Genomic DNA, 26424 nt, shown 5'->3' with positions numbered 1-26424 from the left:
CGATGGCAGAATCAGAATCTGCAAATTTCCTCTTACCGATGGTTTCAATCTCAGGGTAATGCACCTTGGATGAAGAATGTATTTAAAATTAAAAATTAATGATGATTAAAATATTCCTGTACAGCAGTCCTCCCACTGATATTTTTCAAACATGCTTACTGACGGAAATCAACAGATTTTACTTCAGTCCGCCTTTTAAGATAGATCTATCTTTCTTCACTGACACAGTATACCCGTCTTCCCCTACTTCTTACATATCCAAGCTCAGTCCAGAGATATCCACGCTGCTGCATTCTGCGGCCGGCTCTGATTTCTTCAAACCCTGCAATTCAATCTTGATCCCATGACTCTGGGTTATCCCCCTCGATATCATTAAAGTAACGTACTGATTAGTTGCCGAAAAGAATCTTTCCATGATATCATCAACAGTATCAACATTCAACTGTATACCAGACATATCCTGGCTCCAGCAGTTCTTGAAAATTTCAAGACCACCGTCTTTCTTGGTTATTCTTAATTTACCGCGCCTATTACTCGGCGACGAGAAAAATGTTAACAGGGCCGATTTTGCTCTATTCCTTTCGGATTCGGTGGTTGAATCGTATTGGATTGTGTCTTCGAAGATCGGTGGACTACGCTCGGGGATCGGGAGATCTTCGTCTAGGTGAAAGAAATGAGGAAACTGCTCCAACAATTCTTCACACATGCCTGATTCTGAATCATTTTCATTTGAGTTTTCGGGGAGCTTTGGAGCAATCTCGGGTTCGGGTTCTTTCTCAGATATCATCGGAGTATCGTCTTTGGGTGGTAGTGAGAGAAATTTATCGATGTCCAAGGAGTCTTCTTCCATGGCAGGCTTCTTCCCGCTCGATACCAAATCATCTCCGGGATATGGGGGTCTGAAGGTAGCCCGGAGGGCTTGCCTCTCCATACGTGGTCCTGGTCTCTGGATATCCTTGCCATCCTTTGGGACTCTCGTTTTCTCGATCACCCTCCCAGGCATCGGATTGTGCATCCGACGAATGGTCATGACGTCAGAGTGGTCGATCTCGAGATGGTGGGAATTGCTTGTGTAGTGATTCCTTTAATGTTTGAAATATTGTTCTTATATATCTAGTAATTTTACCAGATGACCTGGTCTTGATAAAATGTATTGAGCGGTACTTTGATTAATTTTCTTGAGAATGGTTGTGACAGTACGGGGAGAAAAGCATTTTATTCACATTAGAACGGTAGAGCTATCTGGAAAACAGTAGCACCTCTTAGTACACCATTAACTACAAAAAGTATCACGACGGGCTATCTTCTACGAATAACGAATCACAGGCAGTCTCAGCTCATGAGCACTGCGTTGTAGTTGTGAAAAAGTGGGACCACTCCTTTAGTAAATACCTTAGAAGGTCTCTAGAAGGCACTAACCAGTCAAAGGCCACATATTATCCAAAAATAGCATAAGACAAGTAGCTTAAATGGAATTACATCATTGTTATTGGCATGAAGTCTTCTTCACTATGATAGTGTATTACAGGGATTCAGACTGCTGTTGTGACTTTTCTCGTGGTCGTCTAACTCAGGGGCAGCGGCAGATAAAGGATACAGGAAGAATTGGCAGCCATGCCACCCATTACCCATTGTCGTACTTTCATCGCTCAGGAAGTTTACGACGAAGAATATCATGCAATAAATTTAAGCATGTGGAAAAATAGAGTTTGAATTGTGAAGATCACTTGCAGAGCGTGGTGCGTAATTTGCGACAACTCATGCTTTCATAGAGGAAGATCTCCAGATAAATGGGTCGCTTAAGGTAGCGAATAGGATATATTCGACGTGTGAGATTGATATAGTATAGGGCTCATAGGCGTAGATGGGATTTAGCGTTGTAAGAAAACGGTACCAAGAATTTAAGTATTATTTCACATGTACTATTATGAAAATCCTGATCAAAAAGAGTGACTCGAGATCAATTGAGGATGAAAAGGTAATAATTATGGTAGGGTTGCTGCCCAATAATCAAAATTCTTTGTGATCATAATCTGCATCAACTCCTTTCAATTCTATCATCCGACTCATTTTGTCCCCCAAAATTACTCCCCTCCACTCTTACAAATTCCCAGTCAAGATCTTTAACGCAAAATTACACATCTAGGAGTCTCAATTCTGATACTAATCAACTCAAATGACAACAGGAATGATATAATGATATTAATAAATTTATACCAGTCAATTTTCATAATATCGGTCAATTACTATCTTATGACCCAAGTAATATACTACCAATTCTTCACGAGTATGGTATGTGCCTAGAAGAATAGACGGTATGCTTTCATAACTCCTGTTTCTTCGGGGATTCTAAAATTTCTGCTTTGATTATTTTTCTCGAGAGAGCTTTTATATAGTTCTCATTATCCATTCCAGTCCACCAAAATTTCTCAAGGTACTATCTTCCTGACTTGCTACCAATTGTGGGACAAGTAAGGGTGACCAGAAGCGAAAATAGAACTCGGCGAGATACTTATACTACCTAATTCCAAGAGCCCTAAGAATATGATGGAATGCGGATCCTGGTATGACACCCTCAAGTTCAACCCCAATTCTTTGGATGTATTCACCAAAGAATTCTCTAATCTTTCTTCATGAAAGTATAAAGATAAACTGTTATCCAATCTCAAATCCACAATACCGAAGCCACTCAGAAATATTATCCTCTGTAGGTGTGATATCAAAAGATTCGCAGAGTGCAGTGGACATCACTTTAAGTAGAAAACTTCCGAATCCTTGGTTTAGGGAATCCATGAATATAAGCCTCGATTTCTTTTTCAAAATGCTTAGATTTATTTGACAGTAAAAGTTGATCTAGTCTGAATCACAGAAATTGACAAAGATAAGAAAAAATGGTAACAAAAGTTCGCTCATCCCGTTAACTAGATACATCCCACAACCCGGAATATAGTCAATTTATTACTAATTGAAGATATTTGACACTAACTAATTAGCTGTATTACACCCCCCTGAATGGCAACATATGATTGTCTACTATCACATATAGACATCAAGCATAAAATAAACTCAGCTTTTTATACCAAGCGGCGTACGCGTGTATACCCAAGCCATTTTCAAGCGATGACCTGTTAGTACGAACCCGCAATTCCATAACCAACTCGCACGACGTCAGAGATTAGAAGGATTCACATTTCGCACTTTCTCTCGGCGTGGAATCCTAACGAAAAAGCCTCGCATTTTTCCGATCTGGATCTCCTCAATCTATATCTCTTGCAGCGGATGAAGTCTCAGGGTTTGAGCCGGTGATGGAGTGACGGACTTAACACGAAGGAGGAAGTGGATGAAACTCAATTTTCAAGAGGAAATCTATTAGTTTGCGGAACGAGCTCGGTATGATCTCAGGTATCGTTGTCGAATGCCGAAAAAGTAATTGGACATTCACGGATTAACCGTGAACACGCACCGTCGAAAAGCGAAGAGACACAAAATTTCCTATCAACGATGATTAGATCAGACGATTCAATATAATTCACGCGAGATATATTCCTGCTCGTTCTGAGCATCTCTCTTTCGCTAACCTCATTCTATCTCTTCCCCTGCAGATCTGTTAACCAGAAAATCCTCACCCAAATCATCCATCATCTCACACTATAAAAACCCCATCCTCATCCCATATCTCAGAGCACCAAATTAACAACCATATCAACCAACACAATTCTAAGACCGAGCCAACCGCCAACCCAGAACCTGGCAGCTCTAGCATTTCGGAGTGATAAATCCATTACTCCTATCTCTTGTCTTGAGACGCATGTTCTCGACGATTGGAGGACGAGGATATATGTACAGTGTTGAGAGTGACAAAAAGAGAAAAGGATATCGACAGCTATAGTGATGGTGATGGTGATGGCGATGATACCTGAAAGCGAAGTGATCATAATAATTACTACTTGCTCGCTACCTTTAACCTTTATCACCATCATCACTCAATCACTCCATCGCCCCCCCCCACCCCTTCCTCTCACCCCTAACATCCAATTCACCATCCCCATCACATCGATTTCTTCACACCTACAACTTACCCACTCACTCGTCCCCTCTTACCTCTCCACCCACATCATCTTACCTACCCACCACACGCACACATACACGGAAAGAAAACCATCTAACCCCATCATGACCATAATTCTAGTCCACTCCCTCATCGACCATCATCTCATCATTCTCATAGATAGGACAGCAGCAGATACCCAGTTTCCCAGCCCCGCTCCTCCCTCTTCCCACGTTTGATATCTCGAATCGTTACAAGATCGGTACTGCTAATGTATCATCTCCATATACATCCCAGGTATTCAATATCCAAAATCTCTATCCAACATCTCTATCCAACAAAAATTGAACATGAAAATACAGAGACAGATTAATTCCTTTTTCAGCTTGACCCCCCATCCCCCCACCCCCACCCCTCAAATCCACTTCACACAAGCACCAAAAGCAATCTATCATGAAACCTGCAGAGGCAAGAGAAAATTCATAAATTCGAATAATAAATAAATCTTTAAATCCTTAGAAGAAGAAAACTATTTACTTGAATATCAAAACCGTTTCCGTGCAGGAGGACGTATCACTCTAATTCACTCGCATCTATTCCATTGAAATGGTACTCCCCCCATTCATCCGCTTTCATTCCAGTCATCCTCATCCATAGAAGCATAAAAAACAAAAAGGTATCGCAACAACCAATCGGTTGATTCCGAACTCCATCATAACCCATAATAAATCAATAACTTGCTCATTTCTGAGACCTCAAGCCGAACGCCGATTTCCTTTCCAGTTGATCATCTTCACCCGTATCACCAAGTCTACGAATTCAAACGATCACACTCCGCTCAAATTCTCTACCTTCCATAATTAGGTTTTCTTGCCATATTAACCACTGGCGGCGGTCCATCTTCCAATGGATAAGGCGCCACAATGCCATTTCCGTTTCCAATAGGTCTCCTCTGCATAGCATCTCCAGGCCTCTCCCCATTAATCGGTGTCTTTGGTGGTACTGGAGGTGGACCTGAAACTCTCCTTGGGTTTCTTGGCGGCGGATCCGAGATTCTAATTTCTGGTCTAGGATATTCATCCAAACTCATCATTGCAATTTTATCGGATCCAGACGCCGTTCGATATTGTGACGGAGTTGGAGAATTAACTGTTAACCGATCTCCATGGTCTGCTGGATGATTCAAAGGAGATGAATGTGGTGATTGATGATCTGGAGACGAAACTGGCGAAAAAGGATCACTTTTAATAGAACCAAGAGGAGCAACTTCGAGACTATCATGATGTCCTGATTCATAACTTGGTCTCGGAGATGGTGTCCATGCTGCATTACCGGAAACAGGTGTCAAGGGAGGGACTTCAGCTGGGAGTTCCACAGCCAATGGATTAGCTTCTGGAACATCGGGTAAGTTTTTATAACTCTCTCCTCTATTACCCATAGATGGTATTCTCATGTGACCATTAGCTCTCTGAATTGCCCTGTAAATTTTTGATAATTTCACAGCTGCTTCGATGTTCATTTTTTGAACATCACTTTTGCCGAGATATCTTCGAGTACCGGTGCTAATATCTGCGAGACGATTCCATTCGTTCATACCAAATTCTCCCACACCGATTTCCACATTTAGTCGATAATAATTTTCAATATTGACGCCTCGTTTGCTTAGATGTTCTTCCTTCATGTATTGATGAGTGATTTCGCATCCTTCGATTTTGGCTATCAATCGTCTTCTTGCATCTGCGAATTCGCCCAAGAAACCTTCATACCACATATGTTGATTTTGATCGCTTCCTGGGGGTCTCTTTCCTGTTCCTATGCTAACAAACACACCGACATCTCGTCCAGGCCATTCATTGACTGTAGCTTCATCGAGAGCGAATGGCGCAGGATTATACTGTCCAGCTCCTTCGTCTATAAACACTGATTGTCCGATTTGAATAGGTTTGAATGCGAGTCCTGTGGCTGATGTTGCTCTTCCTGCTTCCCAAATTTTACAATCGTATTCAGGTGATGGTTCTTTTCGTGAATCATAGGATCTTAGTATGGCTGGCGCGCCACCTTTGCGTGTACCTTTGTAGATCGCCGTCACAGCCCTGTTCTATGTTAGCTATTATTGCGTATTTGAGGCTTGCAGTGTAACATACGTCTTAGTCCTTTCTGGGCGATTGTCATATAATCTAGCGTTAGGATTTCCCCACCTCGACGACATGTATGGTTTATTTTGATAGCTGGCGGGATTTCTATTACTGAAACTTGCGACACTAGCATTACTTGAATGTCGTCTTGGTTCTGATCTCGCTGCCGGGCTGAGTGGACTAATTGGACTTCCGGGAAAGGCGGATGCTGGCGCAGATTTATCTCCATCATTTCCTTCCTTCTCGAATAATGTATGTTCTCTAACACACTCCTTAATCGCTTCCTCCAACTTCGAAGCCTTGAATAAAGTCGATCGATATGGTATACCTGCAATTGTTTTGTCCGTTTCGAAAACTTTCCTAGTCATTCGTACATAAACTTCTTTGCAAGTCTCCAAATCCAATCGCAATCTGCCAAGCATAATCGCGATTAAACCGCCTGTTCCCGTACCACATATTAAATCGAAATGGTCGGCAGGTTTTGGAATTTGATCTCGTCGGGGCGCTTTTCCTTCGATTTCGACATAGGTTCTATGCATGAGCTCTTGAATAATTATGAGCATAGAATATCCTCGTACACCACCTCCATCTATATAGTCTTAGTAAGATGCGCGAAAGGTTGAAGGGATTGTTTGCTTTACCTAGAGATAAGATGCGCAAAGGAGGACCCTTTGTAGTATCCTTCCTCTTGACCACACCAGTATCAACCATCGTATTATTGAAGCTCTAGAGGAACACCTCGTCTGTGGTTGTTTCTTTTTCGTATCCTTTTCGTATCCTGTTGGTAAATGGGAAACTTGCTAAGGTTATTGTTATTCCAGGTGAAGTGGGGATGCTGCAACGGAATAAACGAAGAAGGTGTAGAGAAGTGGCGCAGCGGGATCTTTTGTAGTGATGATGATCACTGGGGTTCTGGCTATCTTATCCGACAACGTTGGAAAGACAAACAAACGATGACTAGATTTGTATGGTGGGTTACTGTACTTTCCTCGCACGACCGTACCGTGTTGAAATTATTCAGATTCAAGAGCTCCAATGTTCCATGGAGTTTTAATATCTGTTCAACTATAGATATTCTAATTTTTGAGTTTCGTGGTTTCGCAAGCTCTCCCTTGAGTCTAGGCGGAATAGGAGTAACGAACCCCTCCAAAGAGACGACGGTATGTAAGTCTTGCCTAGTAATCTTTTTTCCTAGTGGTATCTTTACTGTATCTTTTAATATACTGTGACGCGATTGTTTAAATCTTGGGCAAACCTTTCATAAAGCTATGGGTATCGTAGGGGGATCTTAAGGCTGTAAATCCTTGAAGTAACATTCAAGTAAACTTTTCAATAGATGCCGAGCCGCCCGTGTGAAACATATTTGATAATTAAGTTTGTTATTATCGTATCAAAGATGTTTACTGGCCGAAGTCACAGGAAGGTGATCGTTCTAAAGTACTCGATGATTCTGTTCTATGGGGAAAACTGCAGGGCTGCACATGAACTTCTCCTGACTATCAGTTGCTCTTGTGCTCACGTAAGAAGCAAGCATATAAGTTTAGTTTGAATGTATTCAACTAATCAAGGCTATCCGAACATGTCTAGGTGCTTGTGCTCAATGAGAAGCAATCAACATCAAGAATAGGTAGAAGTCTTCCGATGTATCCGCATCGATCAGTAAGGTTGTCTTTCTGGAACTGTCCATACGAAAATTCTACAACGAGCTTCCTTTCTAGATGTTCGCCCGAAGTTACTCGTAAGTCCACCACGACTACTTAGGTTAAGATGCCCAAGAGTATCTTGCATAACACTTTTACATCATTGGTTTCTTTTATCTTGACTAGATGACGTTTGAGTATAGATTTGCTAGGTTTCTTCAGCTGGTTTGTACGCCAAGATTGTGGTTTTAGTGGATGATTATGAAAGTCTGTGGCGGTGCACTTGGAATCCACACAATACCTTTGATTTGCAGCGAATGACATATCCGTATGCGCACTGTGAGATGCCGAGAGTGCCTGATCCGAAAGCCATGATTACTTAATTTACAATCAATTGTCCATGGCGAGCGAGCGAGTCTACAGAGCAAAGTTCTCATTGTGAATGAAAAGGCTGACCGAAGAATGCCCAACAAACAATCAATTTCGGATACTTCCACCATGGAATTTCCATGCTGTCCAACGCCTAGCACATTGGTCTTGCGAGCCGTTGTCGATACTTCCTGAATATAGAATTACGATAGATGAAAATAGTTGAACTACGTCAAGTATGTCGTAATAGATCTAGGGTATCAAAACCTCAACAAAATACTCGTGGAGCCATAAAGTATGCAATTCCGAAGTTAGATGCTCTTTACTTCGTACTACAAGATGGTAAACTACAAGAGGAGTAACCTAGTTTTCTTAGCGGTAGAGCTGCATATTTCACAATGCCATTTCCGCACCAGATGCAGTGGTTGCTCCAACTCCTGTAGTTCAATTCTGCACGGTTGGGGAACGCCCTAGATGTACAAAAATATACTGTCAGTGCAAGTATTAGAAACCGTATAAAAGATATTTTCATCAACTTCAAACATCATCACGATTTCCGTCTGTAGCTTCTTGAAGATCAAGGCATCAGAAACTTTTCACACCATGTAGAAATCAAATTTCTATATTGCAGGCGTAAAACAGGATTTGTTCTTTTTTCGATTCGTATTAAATTCGCGATTGGTGCCCCTTCATTTCAAACCACGTCGTCGCTAGACGGTTTCACATCAATTACGATGATGTCGAAGTTGGGATATATACCTAGGTATCATTCGTACGGATCTGAACAATTCATTCCTACTACAAAACTATGTATTTCAATCCTCGACTGTCAAGACTGTCATTTTCTTGGACCCTATGAAATTTAGCTGATTCCGAGGCGTGTTTAAAGGTTTTTGTTGTGGTCTGAGTTCCATGTCTGAAGCTTATCCCGGAGACAGAATTTGTTTGTTCTCTCCATGATATGTTAGTAATCCCACTTGAAATTCTCACATGTTATCTACAGCATTTAAAAATCTTTCATTCTCCTTGCAAACCCCAGATTCAATACATATTGATCACTTATTGATCCCTCAGTTCAAATCTGAACCCCAAGTTTTCCGTCGTATTCCATTTGACGAATCAACCCTTGTGCCAAGAAGTTTTGGTCCGAGTCAAACTCCTGACCCCAATCATGACCGCCAAGTCAAACCTCAAAATGCTTCACATTACAAAATTAGGATGAAATTCATCACAGCATTTGGCTTGGTAGTTTGATGGTCAGTTTAAGATATTGCCGAATTTCTAGGCGTTGTAAGTGATAATTACATTAAAAGATGAGAAGTTCAATCATTTTGTCGATTTTGGTTGAGTCTACCTCGATCTTTCTTGCTACTTCGATCTTTTTCTCCATTCATTTCTTTTCTCAGCGCTGGGCGTTTGGTTTAATCTCATCATGATTTTCACTCAAGATTTATTAGTTTTCTTATTCCTCACTCTTCTCGCTCCCGTTAATGCTTTGCCTAAGAAAAATGCTGCTTCTTCCACAACTAGTACGACAAAGGCAGCTACATCTGGCGGTATCACAACAGCATCGGATGGATCAATGATCTTAGATAAAACTGTTCAAATCAAGTAATTTTACACCATTCTGTTTCATATGTAATACTAATCAAACAGCGGTTTGCCAATTCGCTACAAAATCAGTGCTCCAGCCAATACGTTCACCTCAGCATCTGGCGTAACTGGCGGTACGGCATCAGCCAACACCACAGGAACCGCAGGTCTCAACGTTCTTCTTCACGGAGATGGAGGAACATCTTTCTTCGATTTCCCCAATCAAGCAGTTCAGAACAATCTCATGGGCGTCGTTGTTCTCGCTCCCAATAAAAATATGTTCTGGGGAGGTGGATCAGGTCTTCAACGTACGGATGGCGTCGCACACGCTGCTGCGGTTAATTCGCTCATTCAAACACAACTATCAAAAGATGTAGCATTCGATAATACAAATGTCTTCTTCACGGGTGTTTCAGGGGGTTCGCTACTTCTTTCTGGATTTTTCATGCCGGCTTTCGGAGCGCAGTATAAGACGGGAGTTTTGTTGAATTGTGGTGCATTGACACCACAGGTGGCGGTTGTGGATCCAGATACGTTGGCGAAGAATACGAAGATTCATTTTCAAAGCTCGAAAGATGAATTGACGTTATTGCAACCTGCTATTCCGGATGCAGTTGCTGCGTATGAGAAATTGGCTACGGCAGCGGGAATGACGACGGATCAAATTGGCAGCCTGCAGACAGTGGACAATACACCAAATGGAGGGGGTCATTGGTATGTTTTCTCTTAACGCCTGCCCGAAATGGAAGGTGTGGATATTGGGTTCTTGAGTATAGCTAACCATTTGGGGGATACAGTGGATTCGATAATAAAGCCTTCGTATCAGGAGTTCAATTGATGGCAACGAATTATGCTAATGTCATGTCCGCTAATGCTTCTGGTCAGGTTACGGGGATTGGAAATGTTTTGAAGGTATGTTTCCGAACCTTGAGCTCCGATGTTGCATCGATGCTCGAATATCCAAGATATAAAGACCCAGGCTAATGTGTATGATAGACGGTGGTGGGAAATGAGAAATTAACTTTTATAACTGCTAATTGATGAAGTGGCGATTGAGATATCAAGGGTAAAGCCCTTTGGTAGAGGGCAAGGCAGTGGGTTGGAAGTTTATGGACTGCAGGACAACTTTGTCTGTATCGCGGCTGGACAAAGGAACGAGATGGCTTTGGCGTTTAAAGATATACCCAAAACTGGGGGTCCCGCACACTTATTGAGATATTCCGCATCTTCATAACTTTTACACGTAGTCGGGACCCCAAAAATCAACATTTTCAATTCCTTTTTCTTTCCTCCATTGTAATCACACGAATGTATTCATTCAATCTGCAAGAATAAGTTTGATTTCAAAACAACCGAATTGTGAATTAAGATTGTCATGTCATACTGTTGAATCCGGGAAGAATCTCAGTCACCTCAGTGAGATGGCGCGGGGTACTACAGGCACATGGTACGAGATATGAAAGTGAATGGAGTTCCGAGGACCAGAAAAATGATGAATTCTTCGATCTTACCCTCTTACGGCCTACATTTACTTAGATATTCTCCGCCTCGTTAAATGGTACACAACTTCCATGTCCATCAAATCTGGTCTTAAAGTCAGGGATTCTTCTGCATATTACTTTCTACTCCAGTGTGTGATTCTTCAACTGCGCTCTTGAGAATAATCGAAGGATCATTACTCCTTGTCGCAGCCCATATACCGACATCTACCTTTCGATCTACCGGTCCCTCTGTCAGACAGTCACTGGTTGCCAAATTCAGCTCTCTTTACTGTCATAATGGACGGTGATCATGCTCTCTCTCGGGTGGTTCAGGGAAAATTGACAAGATGGAAGGCAAGTCGGTCTTATCAATTTGTAATTCGAAGATCTATTCAATACTGAAAACTTTACAGGCAAAGGCAGGATCAATAGGACGCTGGTGTGGGAGAAAGAATCCCTTGAAGCGAACTCGATCAAGTGCCAAAAAAGCAGTCGCTCCTATCGATTCATCTCTTGTACAAGGGGATGATAACGAACCCGACAATCATTATGGCAGAATGTTTCATCCATTTTCAAGACTTACTATTGAGCTACGTCTAGGAATATGACGGATGAGTTGGGATAGTCGCAATCTTGGAATTGTCACGAAATATCTTTGCGTTTCAAATATGCCAGAGACCGTCACTGATGTCAAAAAAGGCACGTCCACCACCCCGACAATGTCAGTCAATCGAGAAAGTCGAGCAGAAACGCTACTACACTATAAGCCATTAAACCTCGCGCCATTAGCCCTTGGACATTTAGTTTCAAAATTCTACTTCAATAATGAGCTTGATATGCTAGCTGTTTATGTTGCTTGTGTCTTCAAACGTCTAGATTCTAAGCTTTATCAAGCTAATGCAGGACTTATAAACCACTTTCTGAGCACGGCGGAATTGCGAGATATCAAGTCTTTACTTGTGTTCCATGTGGTGAGGCCCACGGATACTACCAAGTGTTTTCATTTGGAGACCATGAAATCAACACCAATCCTTCGTCTGCTTACTCTTACCTACATGAATTGATTCTTCTAGCCGATTCACATATTAAGGGAATCACTTACAAAGCACCGAACAATCTGGAAAAATCAATTCCTTTTGGTTATACACGACAGATACCGGGCCATCCAACCCCCCCTGGACAACAATCTATTACACTAGATCATTCCGTTTACTCCAGCCGTTGGAAAGACGTCAAGAGCTATGGAATCTTCCGGTCGCCGCCATGTCAAGAGGGGCTCATCAAGAAGTTTAGAATGAAGTATCGGTAGTCAATACGACTGAATTTATTAGTGTAGAATTTATTTTATTTTATTGCGTTGATTTCAACTCAAGAACATTGATTTCACATCATTGTTCGCTTTTTAATCGCTCTTCTGAATATTTCACATTTGGTCTTGATACTTTATGATGCTCGCTCATTTATGATGCCACTTCGAGTGATCTTAGTATTCCAAGGTTCCCACATACGAATAATTAGTTCTTACGAAATTGAAGATTGTATGCACTCAAAACCTTACATCCGCTTTTGTTGAACTTTACTTACAGAATAAAAAATAATCTTCCATCTCATGCTTGACTCTTTTCACAACCTGGGTCAACTTTCGGTAGTTGGATTTCCAATTCTCATAAAATCTGTGTCGGTCTGATGCGAAGTCTTCGATCTCTGATCGTGTCTAGAGCGTCAAATTGTTAACAAGATGCTTTTGATATTTTGCACCCGACATTTCTTACAGCCAATGATAGAAAAGTCTTATCCTTGCTGTGAAAACATTAGATGGTTAGGAGGATATCTCACCTCAATATTCTTCGAAGAATAGGCTTGCACGTGGCTTGCACGAGGCTTGTTAACTTCAAAAATATCTGAGTGCAGCGTAGCGGGCCCGGATGTGGGGGAGAACAATTTTCTCGAATTTATCCTGGAGAAAAATCTCCAAAATCTCCTTCCTCCCAGTCAATAAAACCTTCCCTCATGTGTATTGGATTTGGATAACTACGTAATATCTTCGACGCTGCCATGAGCCCATGCAAAAGAATATCTAGATGTATGGGACAAATCAACACAAAAAAAACAAAAGGAAATGCAACTGCCGTGAATCGAACACGAACCTCCACCTTGGAAGGGTGGAATCCTAACCATTGGACCACAGAAGCTATAAGCTTATTGATGTAGGATAGTACAAAAAATGAATATATATTACCATGAAAAAAATGTGCAGATGATGTGTGGGTGATTGTGGAAAGTGGGCGGAGTGGAGTGGAGATCAATTTAGGAAGCGAACGATGGTGGGTACGGTGACCGGGCTTGCTATATTGTGAAAGTTTGGAAGAGCTCTCAAATCGTTAGAAATGTGAACTGAGAGATAAATTGATATGTTTATTTTATGATTGGATTAGTATTGAATTATCATGATTAAGTTCCAACACATAAAATTTGTCGTACCATGGATATGTATCGAAGTAATACATGAGGTTATCGCATGTTAGAATATTCCTACTGTCATGCGGAATAGAGATACTTAGTCGTCGCTTGCTACTTGGTTAAGCGAAAGGGGCATTTATTTGTGGTGTGAATGACCCCCCACCAATGTGGTCGATATCGATGCTACATGAACCGTATTCTAGATCGCATATGTTTTGGATCTGTGATTCGGCCTAGCTGGTATAAGAGAACCTCTTACATAACCTAAATAAAAATACTAACAAGTCCCCCTTTGATTAATCCGAAGAGTGAAATTAATTGGGTTGTGAGCTTGCAAAAAACCGCAAGATAATTTGATGGCGGTTTTGTGGCGAGGCTCTCTGGGAAAGTAAAAAATTGTGTCTCCTCCTGACGAATCTCAATAAATGTGGTATCCGATAAACTATAGGCTCCATGCCGCTGTAGATGAGATTCAAAACTAGCGCTCTATTGATTTACCGCGGGCATCTTTCTCACCTTGTAAACTTGGATTTTTAGACTGACGCATGTCACGCGTTGTTTTTGAGTCATTGATGCGTGAATCTTCTTTATGGCGCAATTTTGTCAATGAGTCAGAGTTTAATTCGAAATTCTGATTCGTGCCACTGTTCTCCGTGTCCCCCATATTCACATTAACACCACATCTTCGTATGCATATCCGCTTCCTCTCACAAATTTCTCGAAATCATTTAGACGTTCGATTAAAAACTCAAGGCAATCAAGATTTCGCCATAACAAAACTTAAGAACCATCTGTATCGAAAAAATGATTTCCTCACATCTCACGAAGATTATCATTCTCTTCACCCTGCTTGCTTTCACACCCATGACTGTTATTGGATCTTCCGACCCTCAAAAAATTCCCACGGGAGTTTCTATCTTCTCTACTGGCACCACGTCAACCCTCATTTACGAGACACCCAGCAGCTTGTTAGGCACAGATAAATTGGCACACTATTCTACGTACACAGTATCCACCCAAATTTCAGGTTCAACATATATCGGAACCTTCGGTAAGAGGTAAATATCTTAATCTCATCTTAAAGACCTTACTAACAAGCTGAACAGCCGGATGTTGTTTCTATCTCTCAGATGAATGGGGCACCTGCGTAAACAATCCCAAATGTAGTGCGGCATATCTTACAAAGAAAGTGTCTGATTACATGAAATCTGGTGGACCAGAAGCACCCTCAAAGACAGATCCTCCATCGTTTATTATAAATCCGACCAAAAATCCGGCCCCTGGCTCGAGTTCGGGTAACGGAATGGTACATGCGAATTTGCTGCTGACGGTTTTGCTCTCTGTTTTAGGAGTTTTGAATTGAATGGGAGTTTTATTTTGTGATTAGAAAACAGTTTTAGAAATGGAGGGTCAAGATTGGACCGCAGCTCGCTAGGATGTTGTGTCGGTAGGAGAGTGCAGGAGTGTATAACTAGAGCCTGAAATTTCCATTCTATGCGAATACTTCTATCTTATGATCATTGAACTGAACCTGTCACTAAATACTCAGCATGAGTGTCTATTAATAGATGATATGGAGATACTCGAAAGATTAGTTCCATTGAATAAAGATACCCAGTCATTAGTTATTCGCAGTGAATGATGAAGAATTGGATGACTAGGAAGTGTCGAGTCACCATCAAAGGACGAACTAAGTCTCTATTTGAGAATATTTTTGACAACACAGTGTTCTTTTTTTAATTCTTTTTACAAAAGGGTTTGGGAACCCATCAAGAATATCGATTCCAGCCAAACAAAGCGCACACAAACCCCTAAATATCAGATTTCTTAGACTTGGCGATTGAGCTTACCAGACATTATCGTTTACGAATTTCTAACATCCAACATGATCTCCTCACACTACAACAGAATCATTCTTTTCATCCTACTAACTTTTACCTTCACAAAACATTACCCAAGGAAGTTTTTCTATCAGTCTGCCTCAATTAACGACAGGCGGAAGTCCAATCAATCCAACTAGAACAAGCAGTTCTCACCTCCACTCCAACTTAGCACCCAGCTCAAGCACCACGACTTGGACATCTGCATCTTCAACATATATCCAGATCCTGCGTAAGTGTTATTTCACTCTATTATTGTACGAGAAGCCACTAACAACCCGCTCTTTCTAGCTGGTTGCTGCGTTAAGAGCAATGGAATTCCAGGATCATGTGAGACTCAATCCACATGCGAGCCACAAACAGGAACTCCAGCACTGCCAACCACAGTACCGACTTCAAATCCTACCGTATCCGCAACTCCGAGTCCTAGTCCAAGCCCAAGTCATAGTTCAGGACGGCGGAGCATGGAGTTGGACACCTCTCCACTGCGCTCGTTGGCTGTGTTGGGATTGATTTCGATGGCCTTGAGTTATTTGGTATTTTGATATTAAAGGCGGACGAATTTTGTAAATTGCGAATGGAAGGCTGTATGCAGGAAACACTAGAAATTATCTATCCATAGATCGAGAGGGAATCATCCATGGGTGAGCTCGATATTATACAGTAATTGAAAATGCCTGACTTTTAGATAAAACCTAGAATGAAATCGCACAGATTCGAGGGTTCAAAGACTTTTGTGGAATCGAAGCGTAAATCGGTGCTTTTTATTTTTGCAATGTGAATGTGGCTCGGCGAGATTCAAAGATGTATATTATGCCTACTCCAAGGCCTCTCTCATGTTGCTAGAACTCTTCATCGATCTTTTGGGGGATTCATTTACGTAGAGGAAAACGTGGAAATTCAAATACCACAATCTGAAAGTGAATGCAAAATGCCAAAAATCAAGTAAAATGTTTGGGTAAGAAAAAGCTCATCCGTAAAAAGACCTAGATGACATCAGACCCCAATGAATGGGAAGGTATACTGTGTCTTATAGTCCGCACTAGTAGACTCATCATAGCCATACAGCATTCGAATACTTTACGGTAACTAAGAATACTCAGCACTTATTGAGATCTATTGGATGGGTCAACTTGTTTCAGGGGGTAATAAAAGTTTCAGGTCCATCTATAGACCGGAGTTCAGAGTGTAGACACTCTGGAAAATACTTAAATCTTAAAAAGCCTCGGGAAAGTATTCACTCTAATCATATCACGCATGCGTCTTGAGCTAGTGAGCTTCTTAGTGACTTAGGTGCATATAATACCGAACACAAAGTTTTCTTACCTTGTACCTGACAACTTTCAATTCTTTCATCCAAATACCACAACTTGATCCATCGACAAAACCTCATCGACAGAACAATCAATTGGACGTAAGGATATAATATAAAACTACCATCCATCATATATAACAACTTCAGATCATAATCATGGTTTGCGCAAATTTCAACAATGCGATTGTCCTGTTCGTTATCTTTACACTCGCTTTTCTCTCTGTCGCTCAGAGCTTGCCTCCGATTCCTCCACCAGAGTCTGTAGCAAACCACTTTACATTCCTCAAGCGGATCCATGGGTACTCAGACTACCAAGTCATCGAGAACATTAATCACCAGTCTGGTAATTATTACAGGTGGATTCGAGCCCACTGTCCACCCTTACAATTGTGGCTCCTGCAACAACCTCCACCGTCTCTTACACTTCGACTTCAACTTCTACCTCTGTTTTGACTTTCACCTCGACTCCTGTCTCAACCTCAAAGTCTAGCACCGTCACTACCGCTTCGTCTTCCACTTCCGTTTCGAACTCGGTTCCTATTACTGACTCTAGCTCCACTTCCACTTCCACCAGTGGTACACAGACCAAGAGTAAGCTCTTCACGGCCGTTATGTGTATTAATTTAATAGTTGCTAATTGGATTGATTTAGGCAACCCTAGCAACACCGCAAGTCCAACTCAGAGCTTTGGACTAAAAGGCATGGACACAGATTGCTTCTTAATAACGGTTTACAGTTGTTTTGGGATTGCTTGTCATTCTGGAATTCTTCATTTAATGTAATAAATGGAAATCAGTGTGTTCATTTGAGATGAGAAAATATTATGAGCTGTCATGTTGGGAGATTAGAAGTTTATGGAGGAGCTGATTTTGTAGGATGAATATATGAATTCCTAAAAAATATGCTTCCATTGGATTTGTCATAATGTTGAGGATGACAACTATGATAGTACGTGATTCATTGGTCTCTGTATGACTTGGTTGTATGATTTGGTCGCTGACTCTCTCTCACATCGTATCATTTCGTGAAAGTGACTTCTAAATATCGAATCCATGAATCATACCCATGATAGATGACTCGATTTTTCCAGGAACGTACACATCAAAAGCATTCCAAATGTCTCTAAGAGTTTCTTAGAACACTGCAATCCAACATTTCATGCATTGAAACACTGCAACGTAAAATGAACCTGTCTTAACAAGCACCACTTGCAAGGTACATTGTCCTCACACTAAGGTATTTGATCCGCTTCAAACAAAAGTAACTTGTCGATACCTTCACAAGAGAACCTCTCGTCATCATGATCTTCTCACGCATCCACATCTTGATCATCTTTCAACTATTTTTATTTTGACACTCATCACTTCAGCATCAGCAAAAGGTTGGAAACCAAAGCCAAAGCCAAAGCCGAAGCCAAAGGGAGGGAAAGATAATCCAATAAAATCCTGCGTCTATCAAGTACCTGACGACTTTGCCAACGATCCTGTTGCAACTGCATCGAAATATACCGTCACAGTCACTTCTGGTACTACTGTTTCTACTCCTGTTTATGGTAAGCAAAGATTTCAACTACTTCAAAGCATAAATAACTAATGAGGATCTTTAGATGGCTGTTGTTTCTTGGAAAATCCCCCAAAAGAATGCCCCCAGAGAAATGTGAAGGAGCATGCACTGTGACGCCGGAAGATGGCAAGAAGAGTTCTGCACAAAGAGGCGTGGAAAACAGCGAGAGGGTATGGGAGTCCGGATTCCTTGTAGCTTTGATGTCTTTTCTATTGTGAGATAAATTTAGATAAATGGGGACATGTGAGGGAGAATAGCTGGTTTATTACTGCTGGTACAGGATTATACGCATATTTATCTGTCGAATCACTAATGGGTGCGGGTCATGAGAATTTAATAGCCTGATTTTGTTTCTTCTTCGCGCATACATACATAAAGGGGGTACATTGAGCACATTAAAAGAGTTTTCAGCATTTCGCTTTGATATATTCGAATTTCAAAATGAAGATTGAATTACAGACGAGGAGTCAGAGTTTGTGCCCGATAAAACTACTCACGCAATGACTGTGATGCTGAACGATATGCAATGACCACACACATAAAGATATCACATTCGATTCATCCAATTAAGAAGGGAAGAAAATAATCACTCGAAGTGCGACATCACCCTCAATGACAAACAGTAAGCATCCATACCATCCCTTCAAGCATCGCCTTCATCAAATTTGTGGCCCTCTTGCGCTCTATCAATGCTAAGTCACCCTTAACCTTTCCATTCCATAAAGGAGTCTTCATCGAAGCAAGAAAATCAATCAAGATTTAGCGAACGAGTAGCGAGCCGACAGCTATTACCTGGACGTTATATTATTGATGCATGCCTTGGTGCTTCTATCCATAAAATTAAGTTTTAATTCAGTATAGGAATCACTTTAAAAAAAACCCTCCAGCTTCCATATATTAAATAAAGAGCGACGTTGACTTGTAGACGTTCTAGTGTTTTTAGTGATCAATTGTTGGGGTTTACTACATGGCTTGGGTGTAGAGCATGTTTCTTGCGATAGTTAAATTTTGCAGTTGAACTTGCTGAATAAAAGGGGGAAAATATGAACTTTGAAGTATTATTCAATTATTACCATAGAGAATGGATAGAAAACGGTTGGTATTATGAGAAATCTTTTACAAGCGTTTCAGTGCAAGTTGGTACCCAAGGCCCTGTAAATTGCCGAGAACCCTATGACAGGTGCAAACAAGCTGCATTAAATGTAGTACACACCCAATGTAGTAGTGACGCTAGAAAATGCTGAATGAGAACATCAAAAGGGATGAACTGGCTTTAAGAGTTCAATCTTCACTGAACAATCAAAGAAAACAACGGTATTCAATGCGAAGGCAAATGCCCACAGCTCAACTTTTTAGGGCCAACTAGGTATGGTAAATCCAATCTTCCCCTCTTCAAAAGCGCGACCATGCGGCTTCCACATCCATGTAATCAAAACTTATTAATGGCGAGAATCTACTTCCATTAAAGAGTTTCTGCTTCCGCTTCCATTCCCGATTCATCGGTTTCCGACCCATTCTCCATTCCGTAAGTATATTGGCTTCTTCATTGCTGCGATACCCCATTCTGACATGTAAGATATGTCATAGGACCTTCATCGTTATGTATTCACTTCAAGCTAGCAATTTGCATAGAAAATCGTCGCACTTCAAGAAAAAGCGGGGACCTCACAGGAGAAATTGCATGAACTTGCAATTTTATAACAGTGAATCTGATCTGCAGACGTAATGTATTCTGATAACGTGATATATACATAGTGAAGGTTCGCTTCAACAGGTGGCGGCCACCTTGCGAACAGTCTAAACTCAGTTTTTCGAATCACTAAATCTCATCTGCAGCAAAATTTTGGCGTCGATGACATTCATCCCAGGTTTGTGTCAAACATCATTCAAAAAGCGCTTTGTACACCAGCCAGTTTTAGAGTAAAACCCTAGACAGCACAATATAACAAGTAAGTGATACCTTTGTGCCCTGGAAGCGGTTACGGCTCTGTGAAGCTCGCCTATGCTAACGGAAACACAGACCTCATAACATGGACCCCGAAAACAAGTTGACCGCAAGAATATGGAAGAATCTTTCAGCAAGGCTCTAGTCGGATGAGCTTGAAAAGCGTCGCCCCAAACGTTTTAGAGCTTTGGAACGCCGCTGGAAAAGGGGCATTCCACGAAGACGATGGATCAACTTGAGAAAGTTCCCCATGCGCGAAAGATATAACACTTCTTCGAGCTTTGTCTTGTTCTCAGAACTCCCTATCGAGCTAAGAATCAAGATCTGGGAGTATAGCTTTCGCGGCCGCAATGTTAAAGTCTGTGTGGATTTTGACATCTCCGTGGGATATGATTTAGAGCTTCAGATCGAATTCCCTAATGATCCACCTCGAATTTTCCAATGTCGCACAATCACACCGAGTCCAATAACTCTTTTCGCCAACCACGAAAGTCGAATGGAGACACTTAAATGCTACTCCAACTTCCTGCCAGGTGTCTCCGACTCCCCGATCTATTTCAACTACCAGCTAGATTCCTTTGCTATTCGTCACTATTGTTCAGGGCATAATATTCGTGAATGCGACACCAGGGAGCAACTCTCGTGGGGGATTAGGCACCTGATTGATCTTTCAACGTCGGTACCATTGAGACCCATCAGATCGTTGAAACTTCCGACTTGCTTCATATATGACTATGGTATCATTAATCCCCCCCGTTCAAAACCACAAGGGGGCACCTATAGTGCAGTCATTGAACCGCTTCTGACTGAGTTCGATTGTTTGCAAGAGAGTATCATCATAAGTGGCAGGCCGCAAAAAGATTCCGACAGCTCTGGATTTGACAACTCAACTGAAGTGCAGCATCTAGAGAATTGCCTCACTCATACGTTTGAAGCTGAAATGGAAAGAAATTCCTCATTTCAGATTCCAGAAGTGACTATCTCTACCGAACCTTTTCTTCTTCCTATTTTTTGCGATGAGATGGAGCAAGCAAATGGATCCCGGGTCTATGAGAATTACGATTTGAAGGAAACTGCAGATTGGTTTGATTCCGAATTTTGACTGGAGATATGGAGAAATCTAGCTGTAACTATAAATAGTTTTCAAAGGAAATAATACATCATCAAAACAACTACTTGAATGAAATTTCATCTCGGGGGCTTTTTTCGAAACCTGTGATTCGCATCAAAATGAATAGTATCCTACCTCATGCCTAGTTTCAATACAAGTCTGATAACTCATTTGAAAGCTAGAAAAGCGTTTCCCAAAGTGCTACTGCTTGTTTCTTCTTCCTGGCAACATAGGCTGCTCATTCTAAATATTGTTTCACCATTTCATTCTGCATTCATGGGCTTGATGCGGCGAGTAATATTAGTAACACACAAACACTTGACATCCTACGGAAAGGTTTGGAATGACGCAACTAGTGCAGGTCAGTTGTGTGGTAAAGGTATTACAGAGTCATGATTTTTCTAATTAAATCGAAATGATGAAAGCAACGAAGATATCTGTGGTTCACGTAAAATGTGGCATGAGTGACAAGAGCAGCCTTGAGCGAGAGAGAATAACATTGCCTGAAGAAGCTTTAAGAGAATGAGACTGGAGACAGCTATGATTCAACAAAATCGCGTTTCTGCGCTGATTCCATGGGCTAAAACTATGCTTGACGATAGACGACCAAATACGGAGGAACCACAAGTAGAGACCCAGTGTAGGAGAGCCATCATCCGCTCTGGCAAGAAAATCAAAGGAACGCTTTCTCATCGGAGACCTCACGCGACTGGTTACGCTGAAGTATCAACCACTCTACCAAAAAACTCTGCACTAATGACTTTATCCTTTAGTCCCTCCATGAGCTTTTCATCGAGTGCCTCGGTCATAATCTGTCGAATCTTAGTTGAACTAACACCATTTGACGCGCTGTGCTGTGAGGCACGAAATTGTATGATCGGCTTTCTAGGAACGGTCAAGGTCTGGCATGTCCATAGAACACCGGCTCCATCGTCGATAGCTCCCTCTTTCTCATCGCACTTCTCCGTACCTCTCTTCCAATTTGTACAACCCGGTAAGTCTCTTGGAACCGTTTCTTTCTTTGGATCAAAGAAATCAACTGGTCTTCTTGAATTAATGATGAGAAACTCATCAACCGGACCCCAGTCCTGCAAACATCCCGGATGTGTATGTGGCGCGCTCTCTACCGTCAACTTATCCCCACCCAAAATTCCGACCAACTTAACAGCATATCCAGCTTCCGAAACCAAATCAGTTGTCGCCTGTAGAACTTTAATATGATTATTCATATCTCCAACCAGGAGCTGAAGCCATCCAGATGCAACGAGTTGAGAAATTTCGGGGACTTTGTAGAAAAGTTCGTAGCGGAAGTTTTGTGGAAGTATAACGTCACCCCATTTCTTCTTTTTGCTATTGATAATCGCGCCAGGATCCACGAAGAGGAACATAGTGGTGATACCGAGTTGCTCGCGACGCTCTGAAAAATAGCGGATCGTGGCTAGATGACCTTGGTGGGGTGGGTTGAAAGAGCCTGGATAAAGAAGGATATTGTTTTTGGCATCTGGTTTGAGAATTGGCCATGAGACCGAGCTATTGTGTGGAATAATGTTGTGATCGTTTTCTGAGGATGGTGGAAAGAGGCTGGCTGGAATCTCTCCTGTATTGATAGAGCTTTCTAAGACTTTTTGTAGAAAGGGCTGAATGGTTTTTGGAACCCGATCAAGATCAAAATTATTCGGAACAGCAGAAACTTTTGGATTTGTCTCTTCAGCTTCAACCTTGTGATCGGAGAAAGTTTGTCTGGAGGAGTCGCCATAATGGAAGTTTACCTCAAAGTTTTGGTAGATGTGTGGAAACTATTATGTTGGGATTGTTGATGGCTAAATATTTCGAAAGCGATCAAATTGGTAGAGGCTTTTCGATGAAACTTCTTCGTAGTTTGTCTTGAAAGACCTTCGAATCAAGATCTGCTCTTTGTCACTTTTTAATATTTAAAACTTCGCATTGATTTTTCTAATTCTCTTCTCCTTCATTTTGAAACAATTGTAATTGTGGTGAATTAGAATTGAGACGTCTACTAGTAAAAGCAACATACCAGAGCTCTTCATTCACTCAAGTTTGCTGGTTGGCCTCTAGCATCTATTCTTGCAATATTTATGTAGTACACCTGGGCATTCACTCTTATCTAGACAAAAAATTGAATGGCACATGCTCGCACCATCGATGGAAATCATCCAAAACTACAGTCTGGGACTCTACAACAGGAAATTGAGACATTATGAGACAGTAAGGTCTTTGAACAAGTTTCTTTTAATTCCCAATGTGAATTTTTGAAAGAGGGGCAGCAGATATTGCATAATCAAGATTTAAATCTATCAAACTTGCAAAGTAAGCTGCCAGTGACAAAGAATGTGTGAGATTGATGCACAGGCAGGGTATCATAGACATTCAAATCCATGCAGAAAATGCCACTGGGTGATAAGAGCCTTGGGAAGCATCAGGATACAGCAGATGAAGTGAATCCACGTTTTGTTTTCGAATGAGCAATCCCATCATGTTCAGTGAATACTCGAACTTGCTCGCTTCTTAAGCTCTTTAAATCGGCTACCTTTGTTTGAAAGTTGACCAGGTTGATATCAGGAAACTCATACTATTCTAGAGGGTTGCATACCAAATATTCCCTAACGCAAGGATAAGCATCAAACTCTTCAGCAAATAAGCCCTCACATCTCCAACATGTCGAAAGATGACGTCCAATCTCGGCCTGCCAAGTCCCTGGGATTTCGAAAAGCTTTTGTGGCTCTCTCCAAGACTTCCTCGCTCACTATAGCCAGTATCAAGCAGAAATGTAAGTCATTCTTTTGAAGATACATAATCAGTTCCTAACTGTTGCTTTTTCCAAAGTCAAACCAGGTGTAACAACCTCACATCTACCCAACTTGGCAAAAGACAAGAAGCAGCGAAAGCCCGCCCTTACAAGAGTCCAAGCAAAACACAAACCATCCAAGAAGAAAGCTGACAAGAAGACGTCTGGGAAGAGAAAGAATAAGAATGGAAAGAAGTCAACAAAGGATAAGCGGACCTTCAATGTACCTAACCGCAGGTCAAAAGCACGCATGGAAAAGAGCACAAGATATAGCAAAGTAAAGAAGGTGGTAAACATGCCAAAGATCTCTTACATTAAATTGAAAAACTTCTGTAAGTAAAATCCTTCTGCTCCCTATCTCACAGACATTTTTAACAGTAACGTTTTATAGTTAAACCAATTTACGTTTATGTTTTCTACACAGACTTGTACCAGCGATTCGGGAACCCAAAATATCCCCTCTGTGATACAGAGACCTTTCCTCGGAACAAAAAACGACAAGAACAAAAGTTTGGACCGCTTGAATTCAAGTTTTATCACAAATTTCCAAAGGAGATTCGATCTAAGATCTGGAGAGCAACATTTGAAAGTCGTATCGTCATTGTGGAAGTGCATAGTAAAGTGGACACTGATATTAGTAAGATGAAAATTGTTGGAGCACACATGACCATCCCACTCGCTTTGAGAGTTTGCCGAGAAAGTCGAGCTGAAGCACTTTTGTGGTACAGAGATCTAGTCCCCGAACATGTTAGGCCCATACACTTTCATCCTACTCTTGATTCCTTCGCAATCAGAATAATGAAGGTTGCTCGTAATGCAGACCCGAAGAGAAGATGGACCGAAGTCACTTATTTCGTCAAAGATATTCTGTTATTTCTGGGTCATATGGGCTCGGTCTATAAACAAATTCCGAAATTCGTTCGATGCATCACTATACCGAGAGCATGCTGGAGTCACGATCGATATTGGGATACGAGATTGCAGTTGGCATGGAATGAAGGTTGGGGCTATGAGGGATTGAAGGAGATTGTCGTGTTAGAGTATCTCGACAAAACAGCCTACCACTTGCAGCATGAGAGATTTCTTCAAAGGCACTTTAAGATCATAAAGCGAACGTATCCCGATTGCGTTGTGCCGAGAATTCGAATCATTCTAGATCATTTGGGCCACTTACCTTACAGTAGTGACGGATTCTCTGCCATCATGGGGGGTGGAAAATATGAAGATATCGATAAAAATTATGGCAGCTTTCGTAGATGCGATTCATGTTGGGTTAAGTGGTTCGAGTCGGATTTCTGAATAAGAATAGGCGTCGGCATGAGAAAGGGAAGTAGATTTGTACATGAACAAGTCCATAGGTAAAACGGCGATTATTTCAAAGGCATATTGATATGATATTATGACAACAAGGTGATACATGCAGCTATTTGTCATGTGAACTCATTTACCATCTGGAAATTCATTCGCTACAAGTGTGATTCTCCTGTTTGCCCGCATTCTCGGGAAAGAGCCCTTTTCATTTCGCATACCTCGAACAATTGATAAAATTGAGGATTCTTGTTATAAGGAGACCCCAAATATAATTGCATGCTTCACCAGATGTCATCAGTGAACTAGGAACCCCACTACCCAGAAAATAGGAAAGAGAGAAAAGACACTTGTCAGCCAAGGCCATAGTCGACGATCGCTGCTGGTCAATAATAGAGGAAGGTGCTAGCCTAAAATAGGCATATATCATGTATTATAAGTTCGATGCCAGAGCCCTAAGGGGTATGGCTGGTCCAATGGTAACCATGTCCATTAAAATAAAATCCATTTTTCTATAATTGGCTCGAGTGACTGACAGAAACTAGACCCAATTCTCTTCGACTAGATTTCTTGTACTTTCAAAATTTCCCCAAGTAATCAGATCAACTAAAAAAGCCGTTGAAGCTACTTTGTCATACCTCACCCACTAAGTAGACTAATAGCTCTTTAGCGTCGTAGAACAAAAGCAGTTAATCAAGCGCACCATGTGACTTTAAGTTAAAACTGATTTCCATAATTGCTTCTTCATCTGTTGTCTGTTCGTAACGAAT

At 41.4% G+C, this 26424-nt stretch overlaps 10 protein-coding genes across 10 annotated transcripts; 7 read left to right on the top strand and 3 right to left on the bottom strand.

Annotated features, from left to right (window-relative positions):
- Positions 1-250: 250 nt before the first annotated feature.
- EAF02_002503 (uncharacterized protein) lies at positions 251-1030 on the bottom strand (the record flags this gene model as incomplete). Its single annotated transcript, XM_038898551.1, has 1 exon — positions 251-1030. One exon carries the CDS (start codon positions 1028-1030, stop codon positions 251-253), a length of 780 nt encoding a protein of 259 aa, XP_038762243.1.
- A 3865-nt stretch (positions 1031-4895) lies between these two features.
- Positions 4896-6894, bottom strand: EAF02_002502 (uncharacterized protein; the record flags this gene model as incomplete). Its single annotated transcript, XM_038898550.1, has 3 exons — positions 4896-6141; positions 6193-6772; positions 6825-6894. The coding sequence occupies 3 exons, from the start codon at positions 6892-6894 to the stop codon at positions 4896-4898; spliced, it is 1896 nt and encodes a 631-aa protein (XP_038762242.1).
- A 2730-nt stretch (positions 6895-9624) lies between these two features.
- EAF02_002501 (uncharacterized protein) lies at positions 9625-10826 on the top strand (the record flags this gene model as incomplete). Its single annotated transcript, XM_038898549.1, has 4 exons — positions 9625-9803; positions 9849-10499; positions 10583-10697; positions 10782-10826. 4 exons carry the CDS (start codon positions 9625-9627, stop codon positions 10824-10826), a joined length of 990 nt encoding a protein of 329 aa, XP_038762241.1.
- A 737-nt stretch (positions 10827-11563) lies between these two features.
- EAF02_002500 (uncharacterized protein) lies at positions 11564-11874 on the top strand (the record flags this gene model as incomplete). The annotated part of the gene is made up of 2 exons (XM_038898548.1): positions 11564-11641; positions 11680-11874. 2 exons carry the CDS (start codon positions 11564-11566, stop codon positions 11872-11874), a joined length of 273 nt encoding a protein of 90 aa, XP_038762240.1.
- Positions 11875-14530: 2656 nt separating this feature from the next.
- Positions 14531-15161, top strand: EAF02_002499 (uncharacterized protein; the record flags this gene model as incomplete). The annotated part of the gene is made up of 3 exons (XM_038898547.1): positions 14531-14777; positions 14833-15032; positions 15114-15161. The coding sequence occupies 3 exons, from the start codon at positions 14531-14533 to the stop codon at positions 15159-15161; spliced, it is 495 nt and encodes a 164-aa protein (XP_038762239.1).
- A 450-nt stretch (positions 15162-15611) lies between these two features.
- EAF02_002498 (uncharacterized protein) lies at positions 15612-16151 on the top strand (the record flags this gene model as incomplete). The annotated part of the gene is given in 3 exon segments (XM_038898546.1): positions 15612-15688; positions 15702-15838; positions 15898-16151. The coding sequence occupies 3 exon segments, from the start codon at positions 15612-15614 to the stop codon at positions 16149-16151; spliced, it is 468 nt and encodes a 155-aa protein (XP_038762238.1).
- A 926-nt stretch (positions 16152-17077) lies between these two features.
- Positions 17078-17703, top strand: EAF02_002497 (uncharacterized protein; the record flags this gene model as incomplete). Its single annotated transcript, XM_038898545.1, is given in 3 exon segments — positions 17078-17178; positions 17210-17264; positions 17278-17703. The coding sequence occupies 3 exon segments, from the start codon at positions 17078-17080 to the stop codon at positions 17701-17703; spliced, it is 582 nt and encodes a 193-aa protein (XP_038762237.1).
- A 2506-nt stretch (positions 17704-20209) lies between these two features.
- On the top strand, positions 20210-21531 carry EAF02_002496 (uncharacterized protein; the record flags this gene model as incomplete). Its single annotated transcript, XM_038898544.1, has 2 exons — positions 20210-20224; positions 20575-21531. The coding sequence occupies 2 exons, from the start codon at positions 20210-20212 to the stop codon at positions 21529-21531; spliced, it is 972 nt and encodes a 323-aa protein (XP_038762236.1).
- A 722-nt stretch (positions 21532-22253) lies between these two features.
- On the bottom strand, positions 22254-23513 carry EAF02_002495 (uncharacterized protein; the record flags this gene model as incomplete). Its single annotated transcript, XM_038898543.1, has 2 exons — positions 22254-23280; positions 23479-23513. 2 exons carry the CDS (start codon positions 23511-23513, stop codon positions 22254-22256), a joined length of 1062 nt encoding a protein of 353 aa, XP_038762235.1.
- Positions 23514-24216: 703 nt separating this feature from the next.
- EAF02_002494 (uncharacterized protein) lies at positions 24217-25645 on the top strand (the record flags this gene model as incomplete). Its single annotated transcript, XM_038898542.1, has 3 exons — positions 24217-24328; positions 24385-24678; positions 24738-25645. 3 exons carry the CDS (start codon positions 24217-24219, stop codon positions 25643-25645), a joined length of 1314 nt encoding a protein of 437 aa, XP_038762234.1.
- Positions 25646-26424: the final 779 nt, after the last annotated feature.

This window comes from Botrytis sinoallii (genome assembly GCF_014898435.1).
Source record: "Botrytis sinoallii strain Bc 23 chromosome Unknown BSIN_003, whole genome shotgun sequence".
NCBI lineage: Eukaryota > Fungi > Ascomycota > Leotiomycetes > Helotiales > Sclerotiniaceae > Botrytis > Botrytis sinoallii.
The sequence above is the reverse complement of the archived record's forward strand: the minus strand, read 5'-3'. Positions and strand labels throughout refer to the sequence as shown.